This window comes from Stegastes partitus, unplaced genomic scaffold (assembly GCF_000690725.1).
Source record: "Stegastes partitus isolate 25-593 unplaced genomic scaffold, Stegastes_partitus-1.0.2 Scaffold30, whole genome shotgun sequence".
NCBI classification, from domain to species: Eukaryota; Metazoa; Chordata; class Actinopteri; family Pomacentridae; genus Stegastes; species Stegastes partitus.
The window spans coordinates 1,167,066-1,184,033 of record NW_007577761.1 but is presented as its reverse complement, the minus strand read 5'-3'; the positions used below and the strand labels follow the sequence as shown (position 1 = coordinate 1,184,033).

The 16,968-nt window shown below is 38.8% G+C and overlaps 1 protein-coding gene across 2 annotated transcripts in view; it reads left to right on the top strand.

Moving 5' to 3' along the window:
• The window catches only part of kdr (kinase insert domain receptor (a type III receptor tyrosine kinase)), a 25,524-nt gene extending 19,601 nt beyond the window's left edge, over positions 1–5,923 (top strand). For both annotated transcript variants that reach the window (XM_008299364.1, XM_008299356.1), the window contains exons 23-30: positions 35–157; positions 246–357; positions 442–541; positions 629–734; positions 1,249–1,391; positions 1,483–1,567; positions 4,993–5,078; positions 5,178–5,923. In XM_008299364.1, coding sequence (XP_008297586.1) covers positions 35–157; positions 246–357; positions 442–541; positions 629–734; positions 1,249–1,391; positions 1,483–1,567; positions 4,993–5,078; positions 5,178–5,394 — 972 coding nt within the window. In that variant the 3' untranslated portion in view covers positions 5,395–5,923. The remainder of the gene's footprint in view (positions 1–34; positions 158–245; positions 358–441; positions 542–628; positions 735–1,248; positions 1,392–1,482; positions 1,568–4,992; positions 5,079–5,177) is intronic.
• The last annotated feature ends 11,045 nt before the right edge of the window (positions 5,924–16,968 follow it).

Here is a 16,968-nt window from a genome sequence, read left to right as displayed (position 1 = left end):
GCCGTGAATGTAAATTTTCCTGTTTGCTCTGCAGTGCATCCACAGAGATCTCGCAGCCAGAAACATCCTGCTCTCAGAGAACAACGTGGTGAAGATTTGTGACTTTGGCCTCGCTAGAGATGTCTACAAAGACCCCGACTATGTCCGCAAAGGAGACGTGAGTCCTCTAAAGTGATGTCTGAAGATTCATGCACACCAATAAAGTCGGTGAAATGATGACATTTACATTTTCATCATTGCTGCAGGCGCGTCTTCCTCTGAAGTGGATGGCTCCTGAGACCATATTTGACCGGGTGTACACCACACAAAGTGATGTTTGGTCCTTTGGCGTTCTTCTCTGGGAGATCTTTTCATTGGGTAAGCATGGCTGTAATCACATAACACTTGATACCCAATGACCACTCTGTGCCTGCAACATCAACTCTGTTTTCACTCCTGCAGGGGCTTCTCCTTATCCGGGGGTTTGCATCGACGAGTCCTTCTGCAGGAGGCTCAAGGAAGGCACCAGGATGAGACCCCCAGAATACGCCACCACTGAGATGTGAGGAGAAAGTTGACACGATGCTGCTGAGCGCTTCGCAGAAATGTAGCTGGCTCTGACCGTGATCCAAATTATGTGTGTTGACAGATACCAGACCATGCTGGACTGCTGGCTGGATCGTCCTACGGACAGGCCGACGTTTGCAGAGCTGGTTGAACATCTGGGAAACCTGCTACAGGCCAGCGCCCAACAGGTCTGTTCGGATCAAAACAAAAGCCTACTGTGTCCATAAGTAACTTTAGATATTGCCATCTCAGCTGCTAAATCTCTCTGTAATAGCTCCATTAAATCAACCACATTGAAGCAGAAATTGTCTGGCAAATGTACCAGTTTCTGCACTTATAGTCTAATATGCAACTTTAATTGAGAAAACATAAGCTTTCTCTCTTTCCTTGTCTTTTAATATGCCTTTGTTACAGTTGTCAGTGTATTGTGAAGACAAAAATAAGGCAGAGCTGACGCAACAAGTTCACTCCCATTTTACTGAGTGTTGCCAAGACCTTCTGGAAAATTTAGGAAGTCATTATCTGAAGCGCAAAAAAACAGATGCAAAGACTTAAAATAGCACAGTAGGAAGTAATTGCCTGCGATGCATTTATATAATATCACGGATGAACAGTTTGCACTACGTTTCTACTCATTTATGTGGATTTAGTTGATCCGTTGTGTGTCTGGGGTAAACTCATTAAAGTATTCTCGACCTCCAGGATGGGAAGGACTACATCCCCCTCACAGCAATCGAAGCAGAAGGATGCCCGGTGGCCCCAGACCCCAGGAGCCCCTACAGCATCCCCCAAAGTGCAGAAATCCTGGAAGCTCAGCTCCACTATGACAATCCGCCATCCCTGGGGTCAGCATGATTCTCTCACATGTCACTATCCGCTGCAGCTGTCACTGTAAAGCACTCAGCAGTGATTCAGTGATATATGTTCTCTGTGCAGACTGTCCCAGCAGAGTAAGAGGTGCAGTCGGCCGCTCAGCGTGAAGACGTTTGAGGACATCCCTGTAGCGCACAGCAGCGTCATGGTGAGTGTCTGTCGATCTGAGCTGTTGTCATCCACCTCATTCATGAAAGAAACATTTGATCTGCACTGTTTTATTTGCTCTGAAATGTCTCTATTTCTTCATGAATATGAATAGGAATGATAAAAACAACTGTCTTTATTTATAGAGCATACTTTCTAAAGGTAGCAAAATATAACAAACAAGTCATAAAATACAGATTAAAAACTAACACAGTGTCGGAAAACGTGAACACACGTTTTAAAAGAAATAAAGGCAGTTGAAAGGAAATTAAAACTCAAGTAAAATCTCAGAAAAAAATATCTTTTAATAAGAGATTAAAAGAAGTCTCTGACTGAGCCGACCTGATTTCCTTGGGCAGATCATTCTAGAGCCTTCAGGCCCCAACAGCAGAACACTGTTCCCTTTCATTTTCAGCTGGTTTACCTGGAACAGACAAAAGACTTCTGCACAAGAAAATGCATATCAGTGAGAAGTCAGCTGGGAAAGAGGTCCTGACTTTGCTTGACATTAAATAAAGCGACTACATTTTTTGCAATAGAGCAGAACGGTCACGATTAACAGTAGAGTAATTGATTTGACATTTTTCTGAATTAATCAGTCCATTTTAAGTCAGCCTGTATAATACAAGCTCGGTGATCAACAGAAAAAGTATTTGCAGGAAATATGCTAATTGTTTTTATAGTTTCCAACATTTTTCAAGCAAAAACTTGTTGGTCTAACAAAAACAAACACTTGTGATTTGATAAAATTGCCATGGAAACCTTTCCATCAATAAATCTAAACAAAACAATAAATCAATTACGAGAAACAACAAATTGATAATGAGGTAAGTATGTAAAGTGATTTATATAGCACCTTACAGGAACATGTCACAGCGTGCTTAACAATAATTTAAAAAAGAAACTGAAAGGTAAGTAAGAGAGAGAGCAACAGATATTAAATACAGACAGCCAGGTATAAACATTAGACAAGAAAAAAACAAAAGTAAACCTAATTAATTTTTAAAAGACCTAAAAACATTTTGTGTCCATAGATCTTACATCTTAAATGCAATCAAAGAGAGTTCCAATTTTTTTTGAAGCTGCAACCTCAGAAACTCAGCCTGCTTTTGTCTTGAGCCTGGAAAGAAAAACAGCCAACAAACACTGATTAGAGTCCCTCAGGTTCCTTCTGGTGTTTTATGGCTGCCGTGGAGGCATTTACCTAATCATGCACTCTAAATCGTAACTCGAAATGCAATAACAATAATATTGAACTCAATTCTAAATTTGGTGGGAAGCCAGTGTAAAGAAATCAGGCTTGGAGTTAAAGGAGACCCTCTGGAAGAAACTCAAACGCTTGCAGCAGCGTTCTGGATCACTTGTAAGCAGTTCAGAGGCGGTCATTTAATCTAAAATCATTAGCGGCCTTCTGTTCTGTCATAGATTTGCCTTCAACTTCTTTAATCAGAAACTTTGGATAATTAAAATGGTATCTGTGAAATTTCAGACTGACATATCAAATACTTTCTGAGATAATTGTTCTGCACACTTTTTCACACATTAAAACGTGAGACTATGTTTGGATGGCTTTATTTCTGGAACTGTTTAAGGTAAAAGCTTCAAATTCCTCCTTGTATTTCTCATCATGCCATTGATTCAGAATCTGCAATATTGGACAAGTAGATCAAATATTCTGTGATTATGTTTGAGTGAAAATAGAAAAAAAGTGAAGCTATCATGAAAAGTCTCATCTTGGAGCACAAATTAACAAAAAAAATGATTAAGCAGAAGTCAAGTAGTGATTTTTTCTACACCACATTGGGTTGCACGTGACAACGATGCAAAACAAGGCATATAGAATAGTATTCAACGTAAGATACTTGTCACAAAAACGAAGAGAAAGTTATTTTTGTTTAACTTTCTTAACTGATTGAGCAGGTACAATGTGGGTATTTTTTTCTTTTTTTTTTTAAAACCCCACTTTGTAGGCTGTAAAAATGGATTGAAATGTTACCTCTTATACTTATTGAATTCATGTACGTATTGAAAGAGTTGCTTAAAGGTGCACTTTCTGAGCCCAGCTTGTGACTTTGGTCTTGAAGTTTATTATTATATTATTATTATTACCAAGTTTATTCCTAAAGCAACTTAAAGGAAGAGGAAAATCAAGACAGAATCATTTTGACCAGTTTCCACAATAAAGACGTTGACTCTGCATTATCATTTTTTTCGTCAATGTGTGCTCAAATATGGGACTTTCCATGACAGCTTTACTTTTTATATCTACTAAAACGTAACTATATTCAGCGATTATTTGATCTACTTGTCCAGTATTGCAGATTCTGAATCAATTACGTGATGGGAAACAACAGTGAAAATGTCTTGCTTTTATTTTTGATAGTTTTTGAGATATTGTCATTCAGAAATAGTCTGAAATTTGTGCTGAAAGTAGGTCGACGGGAAATTTAAAAAAAAAAAAAGTCTGAAAAGTATTTGATATATATTAAGCTAAAATTGAATGGATATATTTATGAGTATCCATATTTTATGCTCTAAAAAATCACACAAATTAAAGGTGGTTGAGCCAAAGTTGCTCTAAAAATGTGATGATTTGACATGAAATGACCCAAATGTAATGCAAAGGAAGGTAAAAGGGAAAAAACAGTAGTCAAAGTAGGAGGAAATCTGTATCTCAGATATGGATTAGGGATCGACTGATAATGTTTTTGGTATTGTTGTGTATCTGTTTGTTTGTTTTTGGCCGATACTGATGTTGATCTTTGGTAATCAAGAAAGGCCGATAACAGATATTTGGAGCTGATACAGATTAATGTTTTAGCAGCATGTAATAGCAGACGACGCTTCTTCATTCATAAAGAGGAATATAACTGAATATGTAAAATAGAAAGTGGAGTGATTAAATTAGGATGCTCTCTGTTTATGTGGGGGTCGACTGAGTTCCGTCTGCTGCTCTTCTCTATTTTCTTCATCTTTCACCGTTCTATCCCTTCTATTGCACAAAGGTCCATGTCTTAAACTGTTAGTAATTGTTGTTTTCCAGACTCTGTTTCGGTTTAATGTGTGGCTGCCTTCTAACTTTGCCACTAGCCGTTAGCGTAGCCTTAGCCACTGTGAGAGAAGCTGATTTCCTGGTTTGTGGCCACAGCTTGTGTTTCTTGTTCAGTTTTTTGGTACTTGAGAGACATTTCTGAGACCACAGAGTGAAATCAGAGAGGAGGAGGCATCAGACCCGAAGTAAAAGCATTTAACTCAGTCAAGGAAAATACGATCATTAGAAAAATGCCAGATGTCGGTCACGATAACTGACCAGGGTGATAATCGGTCCATCTGTAATAGGGACACAGTGGTCCTGAGTTTAGAGCTAAGCTACAGAAACCACCAGTGCAGAGCCAGTGTTGATTTATGTTGTCGGTTCTTCTTCAGGAGGGCCACACAGACAGCGGGATGGGCTTCTCACCAGAGGAAGTGAAGGGTTTGAACCAACAGCTACCAACGACGCCCAACTTCTGGTAAGCCCTCATCATCAGCACGTTGAATTTCAAGTAACTGAGAATGTGATTTAAGTCTGTAAGTGATTGTAAGTCTGTCTCTGGTTTTGACCCCTTTAGCCAGCTGCTGCGCTGTAAGAGCAAAGAGTCTCTGGCCTCGGAGTCGTCCAATCAGACGAGCGGATATCAGTCGGGGTACCACTCCGACGACACCGACACCCCGATCTACGCCAACGAGGAGGTGATCATGAAGCACAACATGCTGAAGAAGCCTCCGCTGCCCAAGACGCCCGACAAGTTCAGCATGGAGATCCGCTACAGCACGCCGCCCGTCTGACCCCACGCTGTCCCTCCAGGTCACTGTACAGCATCTGTTTGCTTCCCACAGGCCTTTTACGCTCTAGGAACAATGACAACGCCAGTGTCGAGATATTTTCACAGGAGATAACTTAATAAGTCAGCAGGGAAAAATGAAGGTTGTATGATAAGTTTTGTAAGCGCAGCTCTCTTTGGACGGCCGGAGGAATGCTATCGTGTTTACACAGCCAGTTTAAAAAAAAAAAAAAAAAGTCTGAGGAGCCCAAACACGAGGGGAACGCCTACTTCCTGAAAGTCCAATCCGCCCGCTTCCTCTAATGCAGGAAGTGGCATCTGGAATTTTTAGATAATTGAATCAGCAAATGTTTTCTTTCGTTCTTTTATTATTCATTATTTGTGTTGGCACACTGAACGGCTGGAGGTGTTTCTAAAGTCACGTTTGTACAGTTTCTTTATTCATATTACTGACAGTATTTTATTAAAAGTGTATTACTAAACCTGCAGTAAAAGTAACTAGTTTTATAAAATAAAAATACTCACAGATTAAAGAGTCTGTTGCTCTTTTTGTTTTTGCTTTTTTCCCCCTCCCACACTTTTGACTTGAAAAGCCTGTAACACTTTGTTCATCAACCAGTGTCATATCTTGTTTCCCTTCTGTGTGTTTTACACAAAGCAAACAATACTTTCTCAGCCTTGGTCATTCACACTGTGTGTGTGTGTGTGTGTGTGTGTGTGTGTGTCCCCTATAGAAACAATGCCCTGCCAGCCTTGGGTATTTTCTTAGGTGCACCCAGCTCACACTGCCCGTAATAGCTCCGCCAAGGTCACTGTGTGGCAACAAAACAAACTAAAGGGCACATTTGCAAAGCAGCTCTGCGAGAATTAGAATCTTCCACACAGGATTCTGGATGCTCTCATCCACCGCCTGATGCTCCAAGTGTACCGCCTGTCTCGGTTTTATGAAATCGTAAATGTTTATGGAGTGCCGTTACTGCAGCCACCTAACAGCTTAAAGGTGTGTGGCCCCGTCTGAGCCGGTTAATGAGAGGCATGCATGAGAACAAAACGTATTTTGTCTGCAATCAAGGACAACAAACACTGCTAATTATAGCACGGCGGAGGAAACGACTTGTTGCCTCGGAGGACTTCCACATGTGTACTACTGGGGGTTTAAATTTTGAAAAGTCGTCCTCGTTACCGCCGGAGGAGGCCGGATAGAGAACTTAAAGTCTGAGAAGATGTTTAAAAGACAGACAGGGGATTTTTAAGCTAATAACTCTTGGATAAGTACAAAAAAATCATGTTCTTGATTTTAAAATCATGTAAATGTTTGAACCACTGTATCGAGGAAAGTTTAATGTTAGTTTGAGGAAGGAAAGGATACTTTTAAAACTTATTTATTGGTTATTAAACTAATATATCCTTTAACTGACGCTTGAGTGAAGGAACAAATGACACATATAAGGAGCCATGTTTAAGATACAGGCCTTATTATTTGAAAATAGAAAGAAACATTTAATTGATGAATGCTATAAACATATGAAATAATATATATTTCCAATCATGATATATATTGCTACCTAGTTGGAGTAATAATAGATAAATAAAAAATAAGGTTGTCTGTAAAAATTCTGAAAACCATCATGGATTATAGGGATCAGTGAGCAGCAGCGCCCTCTGCTGTGCCAAATGTGTATTTATATGACTCATCAGTCCAGACAAGTGACCAATGCATGATATTTCCAAATAAATAGAATAATATTACATTTTTAAAAAGCAAAGCTGACAAGAAAACATGAAAGCATTTTGCGCTCCATGTCACAGACTCTGAAGACAGACACACGACTGGTATCTGGAACAAATGAATGACGCATCTTCCACTGCAGGAACTCGCAGTAATTTCCTGAAGAATGGACAACCAGGCTGAAGGCAGAGCTCTGCATGGCCAGGAAATACCATGGCATCCACGAAACAGACTGTGAACAGCCTCCATGCACCCGCCTGGGCCCAGAAAACGCTGCCAGCTCCATAAACGGAGACAGATAATCCAGATAAATACAGAGACAAGACAGACGGACCCTCCCCACAAATATTTATGCACCTGAGTGATTCCGAACAGCTGCAGTCAGGTTAAAGAAGGAAATGCAGATGTTGTGAAGTGGAAAAAATAATGTGTTAGCTGGAACACCTGAGTACCACATGTGGAGTTTATACGGCTGAGCATCATGGATAAAATAGTCCTAAAAGTTAAAACAGACCTAAAAGTAATTTAAAAAATGACTGAAATAGCTTTAAAAAAAGATGTAAGAAATGTAATTTAGAACAAATATATAAAAAAAATATTCAACCCAGAACTACAGAAGCTTGTGTGAACAGATTGTAATGTCTTGGCACTGACAGAAATCTAAACTGACATTTATATCTTGTATTTATTGTTTGTTCAGGGGTCTCCAGCTGCTCTGCAGAAACTAGCTTTGTTCCTTTATTTGTAGCCGGATTTGACAGCAGTTTTTCTTTTTTACTAACAGCAGTTACTGTTTAAGGTTTCCTTTTAGTACACACACTGATACATATTTGTTTTTTAATGTAGTTTCTACCTCCTCACTGCAGCTGTTTTGATTTTAAATCATATTTTAAAAGAATTTAAAGAAGTAGGTACATGTGATGAATACATGATTGGCTAAAACTAACATGAATGGCTATAAATGCATGTAAATGTTGAACGTACACAGTTAAGTTAGGAAAAAAGTAATGATCAATGGAATGAAATAGTTCGCCTCAGGTCATGGAGAAACAATTAAAACAGATACAAGTATACTACAAGTAATGACTAAACCACTGTCTAGTTGTTTAGTTACAGCTGATGAGTATAAAGAGTGAAATGTTCAACTCCCATCTCACAGTGTGGGTGCAAGTCTGACCAGACCGAACTAAACTTTTCTTATTTTATCCATTTATTTTTTCAATCAACAGTGTTCATAACCAGTTTAAACTGAACTCAGGTGAGTACAACTTGAGCCAGTCATGCAAGTGAAAGTAAACTTGAGTTTTTCTAATATGGCAGTCAGGGGAAAGTTGGAACCAGTACATTCTGATATATTTTTAAAACCAATTGCCAATCAGGTAAAGAATTTTCAAAATACTTTTTTTCAGGTGTAGTCCCCACTTCGTATTTTTGAGCGATGTCTCACAAACTGCACTGTCTGACTGGTTGCATGATGAATAGCCTGTTAACAGTTGAGCATAAATCTGGAAAAGTTCTGTTTTCATCAAACATATTCAGAGCAGGAATCAACCAAAGGAATTTCATTGAAGTCTTGTGTCGAAGTTTGTGTTCTTCTATTTTTTTTGCAAATGTGTATCAGTTATAAATGTTGGTCCTCAGCCCTCAGCTGCACTAATACCTGGTATTTGTATCAGCTCTAGAGGATTAAAACATACTGGCTGATCCCTGAACATGCAGCGTACAAACATGCACATAGCATACATTCTAAAACAGAGGTTGCTGCACAGTGATGAGGCTCAGGGATCGTTTGACTTCAAGATATAATTTCCGCCACTGAGTGGTGGTAAAGCTCTAACATCAGTCCTGCAAACTCTGCTGAAGTCTGAGCCCAAAGAGGCAGAGCAGCAGCTGCAGGATGTGTTGACACTCGATGGCACATCCTGAGATCCTGATGCTCTGTGACTTTAGGTATGAAGTGAGGCAGGTTAACGGCGCCCTGCAGAATCCGGCATACATGAACTCTGCCATTGCTCTTTCTACTCATCTGTCTAATCACATCAGGAAAGATTAGCTGAAATCCATGTCACATTTCGAAAACACACACACACACACACACACACACAAGTCTGGAGCTGACAGATTGGCTTGTTAAACTGTCAGACTTAAATCGGTGCATCGCTCAGAGATAACACGTTGTGATTTCCTATAACCGGGCCTTGTCATCACACTGTCAGTTTTCAAATAGCGACACAACCCGGATAGAAAAAGAGAGAGAACGACCAATCAAGGGGCTCAGTTTCACGTTGAATACACTCCCCTGTGCTTGCACACAACAAGCAGAAACACACACATACTGATTTTATAGATATGCTTGTTTCACTGACAGGCCCGTAGCAGCGTTATCTCATATAGTGTTGTCACATGCCCCGAGTGTTCAAAGGCTGCCTGTGCAAGCCTGTCACTCACCTGGTGGCAGTCAAGATTGACTTCTGTGATACACAACAACAGTTTAGCAGTAAATCAACACCGGTGGCATTTGGAAAGGAAGAGCAAAATGTTCTCCAGAATATTCTCAGACACAAATAGACCATTGTAAGAAGAAGCCAAAGCAATTTCATGCAATTAAAACACGATAATTAACGTATTAAGCGATCCGCAACAAACAAGAACTGGTAATGACATGTTGAGTGCGGGGCAGGGTGAACTGAGTGACTTCGGTGCCGTTTCCTCGAGGCTGGAGGCAACGTTTCGTTTCGCCTCAGTGTCTGGAGCAGGAGTTGAGGTCTGGCAGGAGCAGGAGATGAGGTGGTTCTTTCTGTTGGAGCCTCTGGGCGCAGACTGCAGACTGCAGCGTTTCTATCAGCCTGTCAGTTTGACCTCCCAGCTGCCTGCAGGACACAGTGCCGGACTGCAGGGGAAATGTAACCCCAACATGCACAACAACTATCACGATCTGTGTGTGTGATCGATTGTAGCCTGACAATAAATCTGCTGCCATAGTTGTTCACTCACTGTCATTGGGAGATTCTTTTGTTTGGGTTCTACCTGTGGTCTGAGAGTTTACCAGCGTGATATTGTGAATAATGATCACTTCACTCCAATATTGTTCCACTGGACTTATGTTGCACTTAATATGTGAATGTATATGACTGTATATAGACTTGTGTACTTAGATGATCACCAATGTTTACAAGAATGTTCAAACACAGAGAAAGCTGTAGTTTTTTCACTAAATCATAATCATGCTGCCATCATTTCTTTTTATAAAGAAAACTCAAATGTTCACAGAACCTTTTAAGAATGTTTTCATCTCCAATAATGAAGTTAATATAATGTTTAACGTTAACCTCCATGATAACAAAAGAGAAATGTTCTCGATTCAAGCTAAGTTTTCAAGGCCTCAGATGATTTTTATGAAACGTTCCTATGACATGAGACATTAACGAAGGTTCTTGCAATGTTCTGGGGAAGATTTTGAAGGAACATATTGTGGAAAGTTTTTTTTTTTATAACTCGTTTTCACAATGATGCAAAGGAAGGATGTTCTCAGTGCCACATCTGAAAACTGTTTTCAGGATGTTATTGACACTTCAGATAAATAAAAGCACATTATACCTTATCTGACACATTCTTTATAGAACGTTGTTACAGAAACAGTTGCATAACGTTTGGCTACAAAATACGTCCACAATCCTAGTTACAGTGGTTTTTGTTTTAAAAACCTTCTGAGAAAGTCCCGCAAAGTTCCAGTTTTCAGCGGGAAATTTTGCTTTAGTTCCCAGAATGTTCTGAAAACATTTTCCAAAGGTTGCATTGAGAATGGCATCCCTTTGTTATCATGTGACATTGTGGGAACATTTTGTTTCTTCAAAAACATCCTCAGAATATCGCAGGCAACATGTTCAACTTCTGATAATATGTTAAATTACAGGAACATTTTTTTGACGAATGTTCTGGCATCTGCGGCATTGAGAACATCTTGAAATTATTTTTTGAATGTTGGCTCTTCCTTTGTAATCATGTGTTCTGAAAACATCCTCCAAACCACTGGCCCAATCCCAGGATTTACTCTACGGACCAAACCTTTCAGATTGAACTAATGTAACAGCTGTAGTGCTTGAAAGTGTCAGTTCATGACAGCTCAAAAGAAAAAGGAATGGGACACACTCACAGCATGTCATCATTAAAAATAAAGGGATTTGAACCTGCATTTCACTAACAATCTGATTGGCTGGTAGGTTGCTCACTTCCTGTTTGTTACATGACAGTGTTTATACAGTTTTAGCAAACTACCAAAAGTTAAGAAAGACATGAATATCTGTGAATCCGATGTGGATGTTTTAATAGAATCGAATAGAATAGCTTTATTGTCATTGCATATATTTGTACAATGAAATCTGCTGTTAATGTATATGTCCATACAAATGAAAGCAAATGGCGTCATGGCAAGCACTAGACATATAAATATTTGAAATATTGCACATAATGTCCCACAAGTTCTGACGCGTTCTAAGATGTCTGCACACAATAAAACCAGTCCTGCGATGTGAAATATTCAGATGATGCTGAGGTGTTGGCACTAGAGGACCAATGTTTGTTAGAGTTTCTTGGGTAGAAGCTGTTTTTCTCATCCTGGAAGTGCAAGAGCTCTCCTTGGCTAAACGTACAAACACCCCACAAATGTGCAATAAATAACCACCACACTCAACAGCCAAATGGTGTCACTGGCGAATAAACTTTCTTGTGGTTTTCTTCCAAATTCCGACTATTCTTTGTGTGTTTACATTTTGTGGATGAAAGGACAATCACTTTTTTAAGTCGCCAATTTCCTCCCAAAAGTCTGCAGATATGCATTTCGCAACTGTCTTTTGGACCCCGCCTGCACTTGAAGGTTTTAAAGTGGGACAACTTAAATCCTCACACACTCAGTCCTAATAAACACCACGGTCAATTACACCGCATGTGTTTTGTTTACGGAAAGAACCTTCAAAATATGCCAAATGGCGCATAAATTGCTGTAGTCACATGTTTCCCATCAGAGATCAACACCAACACCTGGTTCCAAACACCGCAGCCACCAAAATGAAACGATTCAAGCGTTAGCATGACATCAGAGCAAGTCGAAATCAAGTTGGACAGAAATACAACCTCTCCCACCTAAATGACCCAGTTTCCAGCAACAAATACTGATGGTTCAGTTCGTCCTTTACGAGTACAACTACTTGTACGAAAGATTTTGATTTGAAACAATAGCAACACATAAAAAACAAATCCCCATTTTATGAGAAACAGTTCATAAATAATATTATGTTGTTGAGTGATTTAAGAAATAGAAATAGAAATAGACAGCATTCCCTTGGGCTGTGCTTTCATGATTAAAATATAATTTATGAGATTTTATTATGATTATGACAGTGTACAAGCTGACAGATGTGCCTGAAAATGTTTGATGTATTTTCTTGAAAGACCTGTAGAGGCAGGAGTTGCGCAATGTGCATTTAAAATGAAGAAAACATGCATAAATCTAAACGCATCAGCAGCTCAGTGGTGCCTTTTCGCCTTTAACCCTTGATGTTTTTGTCAGATGTGACCAGAAAACTGCTGTCCATGTCCCTTTACAAAAAATTGAATTTATTTGACGATTCATCCTTGACTTGTGGCCAACTACTGTTCATCCTCTACTTTTATTAACTTACTGGTCATCCAATACTTTTTTAATCTGTTCCATCTTTTGCAATGATAAAGTCAAATCTCTTTAAGCTCATTTAAAAACAACAAATACCAAGTTAAATAGCCCAATGAAACACGATGACTAAAAGAAGACAATAAAATGATAAGAATAAGAAGCTACAACACACTAAAGGATGAAGTCAGGCTTTCAAGCGGTCACTATTATTTATCATGGATTTGCATTTCACTGCTCATGCTTCATGCAACAGATAAAAACTCTTGAATCTTGAATCCCTTGCTCAAATTGAATAGCAATGAGATGAGGTGGGTTTTCAAAATCTTGGCAGTTCTTCCATGAAAAGAGAAATTGTTCCCTGAGATTAGGAGCAGCCACCGCAAAGGCTTGATTGCCTCTATTTTTGTGCCTGGACCTCAGAACATCAAAGATTGTCTGGTTGGGCGACCTCAGGGCTTGAACCGAGCTATGATGATTCAAGAGTTCTGGTAAATAAGGTGGGATCAACCGATTTAAACCCTAAGAAGAACAAAACCATAAATTCTTAGTTTTATTCCTGAGGCAGATGGGAAGCCTGTAGGGGAAGGACAGTATTGGAGTGATCTCGCCCTTCTTTCCCCCTGATGCTGAAGAGACAATTACAATAGTCTATCCAAGTGCTAATGAAGGTTTGAATAACTTTTTCAAAGACTTTTGGGGAGAAATTGGTCTTTACTTTGGCTAGAAGTCATAAATCAGAAAAGCTTTTGCCAGTGAATTTAAAAGAGCTGATTCAGATCACGCTTTTCTCAGAACATTGTGGACACAACGAGCCAAAAGGTCCGTCAGAGTCATCCAAGAGGTCCAAACGTATCAATCTCAGTCATATCTTTATTAATCCACTGCACCCCAAACCTGCCAGCAAGTTTATAAGGCGAGTTATCATGTTGAAGTCTTCGGACATTACACAATTTATCTTGATTTTCAACTTTCCCATGATCCTCGAAGTAGTCATCTGTTTTTGCAGTTCCATCTGAAAAATGTACCAAATCTAAGATTAAAATTGTGATATTTCATCATAATGCCTTCATTCTACACGTCTTGTTTAATTACTCACCAAAAATAAACAAAATCACATCAGATTCTGTAAAATAAATGAACAAATAAATAAATAAGTTCTGCAGCACAACAAGAAAGCCATAACTGATTCAGCGGCCACCAACGTTTGCCCCATAAAATTCTGTGAATTTATGGGTGAACTGCAAACTGTGTTTTCGCAGAGCAGAGTTGACAAAAGTATGGAAACAGATTAAAGAAACTGAGTGGAAAATAAATCTAAAAGCAAACAAACATTAAGAGCAAGTTGACAGAAAGTTATTGGAAGATAAGTTCAGCATTGTGAAATATCATTAAGGAGCTCATGAGCTGAGCAGAGGGAATCATGTTGAATTCATAGTGGTCGTGAAAATGCAATAGTAAAACATCTATAAGCAGAGCTGCCTTTTAAAAAAAGAAAAAGATTCCAGTTTGGTAACATCTGAAGACACACTGATGTTGTGTTTAGTTTTTTGTCGAAGAAATTCCACTTTTCTGTTTTCTGATTAATGGCATTTTAACTGTGCCATACTACACAAAAGGCATCACTGAGTTCTTTTTGCTTCTTGCTGTGTTTGAGCTGCTTTCATCGAGGTTGCAGGACTTTATTTGAAAAGTTTGAAAAGTGAGCAAAAATTTGGAAAGTTGACATCCACACAGGTTTTCATGGGCAAATAGTTTTGTATATTATCCGCAAAACAATGGAGATGAACGGCTATTTCAGCTGTTTATTCTTTGAATGTTCTCACTCCTACGTTTTACTTTGGCTCAAGTTATTCCATTGCTTTTAGCTGCCCTTTCATTAAATATGTGTGAAGTAGATGCTTGCTTGCTCGCTGCTTTTTCACACTCTCTGTTTATTTATTCAAATCTCATAGCCTAGCCTTTTCTTTTCAGACGAGTTGAACTACTTCCCCTCCCTTAACGGCGGGATTTGTTTTCTCAGTTAAGGCAGCCTTTGACCAGTGTCTCCACAGGATGTTACATCAAAGTGTTGGTTTAGCCGTAAGCACTGCAGGACACTTAACCCCTCCTTATCAGAGCTCACGTTCACCCACAGGGGGCATTGTGCACCTCAGCAGATGCTCGAGCACCTCCGACGTCTTCCTCCAACACACATCTCATAGAAAGTGCCATTAAACAGGTGACCTGCGATGTTTCTGGGATCATTATAGCATCAGTGACACCAGATAAAGGAACCAGAAGCTTCTTGCTGTGTGTTACTTAAAGTGTGCGGCACTGCCCAACCACTGATCAGTGTGTTGTATATCAGGTGCTGACAGAAACCTCAGGGTCAGAGGAGCTTCCCCAGATAAAGGCAGTTGCCAGGGGTTGAGAAAACAGTCAGCGACATACTTTAGATTCCACTGTGGAAAAAGGAAAATGCATTTAAATGACAGGTTTAAGGGCAGGTGTGTAACAACACACAACCGTCAGCTGGCAAATGGGTGAGCTGAAGTCATAATTTAACTCAGGAGTGACAGACATCAAAACCTGGTAGCAATTAAATGCAAACAAGTTGAAGTATGCAATGATTTATCTTTGTGACTTTTATCGTTGAGGGTTCAAAAAAACTAAAACACGCTTATAATGCTTTGATGTATTTAAAAAAATACTCCTGCACTTCAGTCTTTTTCACTATTTGTACTAAAACTTTCGGCGGTGGAATATAGATATGTTCTCTCTTTATTTTTCTTTTTTTTGAAAAGGCAAAGAGGAAATGGTTGATGAGATAGCAAACAGAGACACGTATCATGTGGTGCATTAAAAGCATGAATGCTAACAGGCTGGAAAAGATTAATAGCAGGGTTTGCAAAATAAAATAAAATAAAAACAAATAAAAAAAATAAAATGTTCTCACAGGCCGGCAGTGAGACATGGGAGGAAAATATGGTCATAAATATAATGGAACAACATTACCATGTTTATCTGTTTTTAAAAGTGTCCTTCTGTTTCTTTTTTAGGGAATTCAAACAACATCAGTTTACAGCAACAACAACAACAACAACAACAACAAAAACGCACTCTGAGTAACTGCATAAAAAGGTTATTAAAAAGCACAAGTCAAAAAGTCAAAGGGTGATACAGGAACATTTCCAAGCTACTGAATATCTTTTGGGGTACTATTAAATCCATTATTGAGATTTGGAAGGAAAATGGCTCATGCTCAATACAGCAGGCCGTCCTCAAAAACGGACTGAAATCTGTTTTCACTTTGGCATGAAAGAGTCTTTATGGGAAATTCTTGTCAAAAAAGTTGAATAGCGTTGACCACGACTCGATGTTAAAAAGCAATAAAAGATTTGAAAAAAAAAAAATACTATACTACAATTAATATTTAACTATTAAGTACCTATTGTATTACTGCAGGCAACATAGAGAATTTACACTGTGGTCACTGTTTAACCAGTGGGAAGCTGTTTTATGACTAGAGGCTGATGTGAACAACGACTGAGAAGGAATACTGTCAGCTTCTGACAGTATTCCTGAAAATTCACTGTCTCCTGGTGTTTATTCCAAAGTAAAATCATACTTTGTAGTTATTCTAAAGGGCCCCAAATTTAAAAAGAACAATGTGGTTTGCCTGTTTTTTGGCAAAGGGAACATCTTGCTACACATCCAGTGGTGAGAAGTAGCTCAATACATTTACTCAAGTACTGTACTTCAGTACAGTTTTGTATTGTATTTCTATTACATGCTACTTCACACGTACACAGATTTTCTCTTTTAAACTTCTCACATGATTTCTTTTTAAAATAAATGTTCAAATGAATTAATATCTCACCAAAAATCTAAGATTAGAGGAAAACTAAAAACAGATCCGACCTTTGTGTCTTCTTCTTTTCACCTCATTAATCATTTGGTTACTGTTTTGTTATGTCAGATGACTTATAACAATATTTCAGAGGTGCGTCATAGTAAGTTATGTAACAAGCAGCCATTAGAATTTAAAAAAAATAAAATAAAGTTCACGAAATCACACAAAACCTCAGATTTCCCATGGTATTTTTTTTTTTTTTTAATCCATGCCACTTTGTTTGCAAATGTTAGTGAAGTAAAAAAGAAAGGGGAACATGAATAACGTGGCACAGCTCCAGGCTAACGTT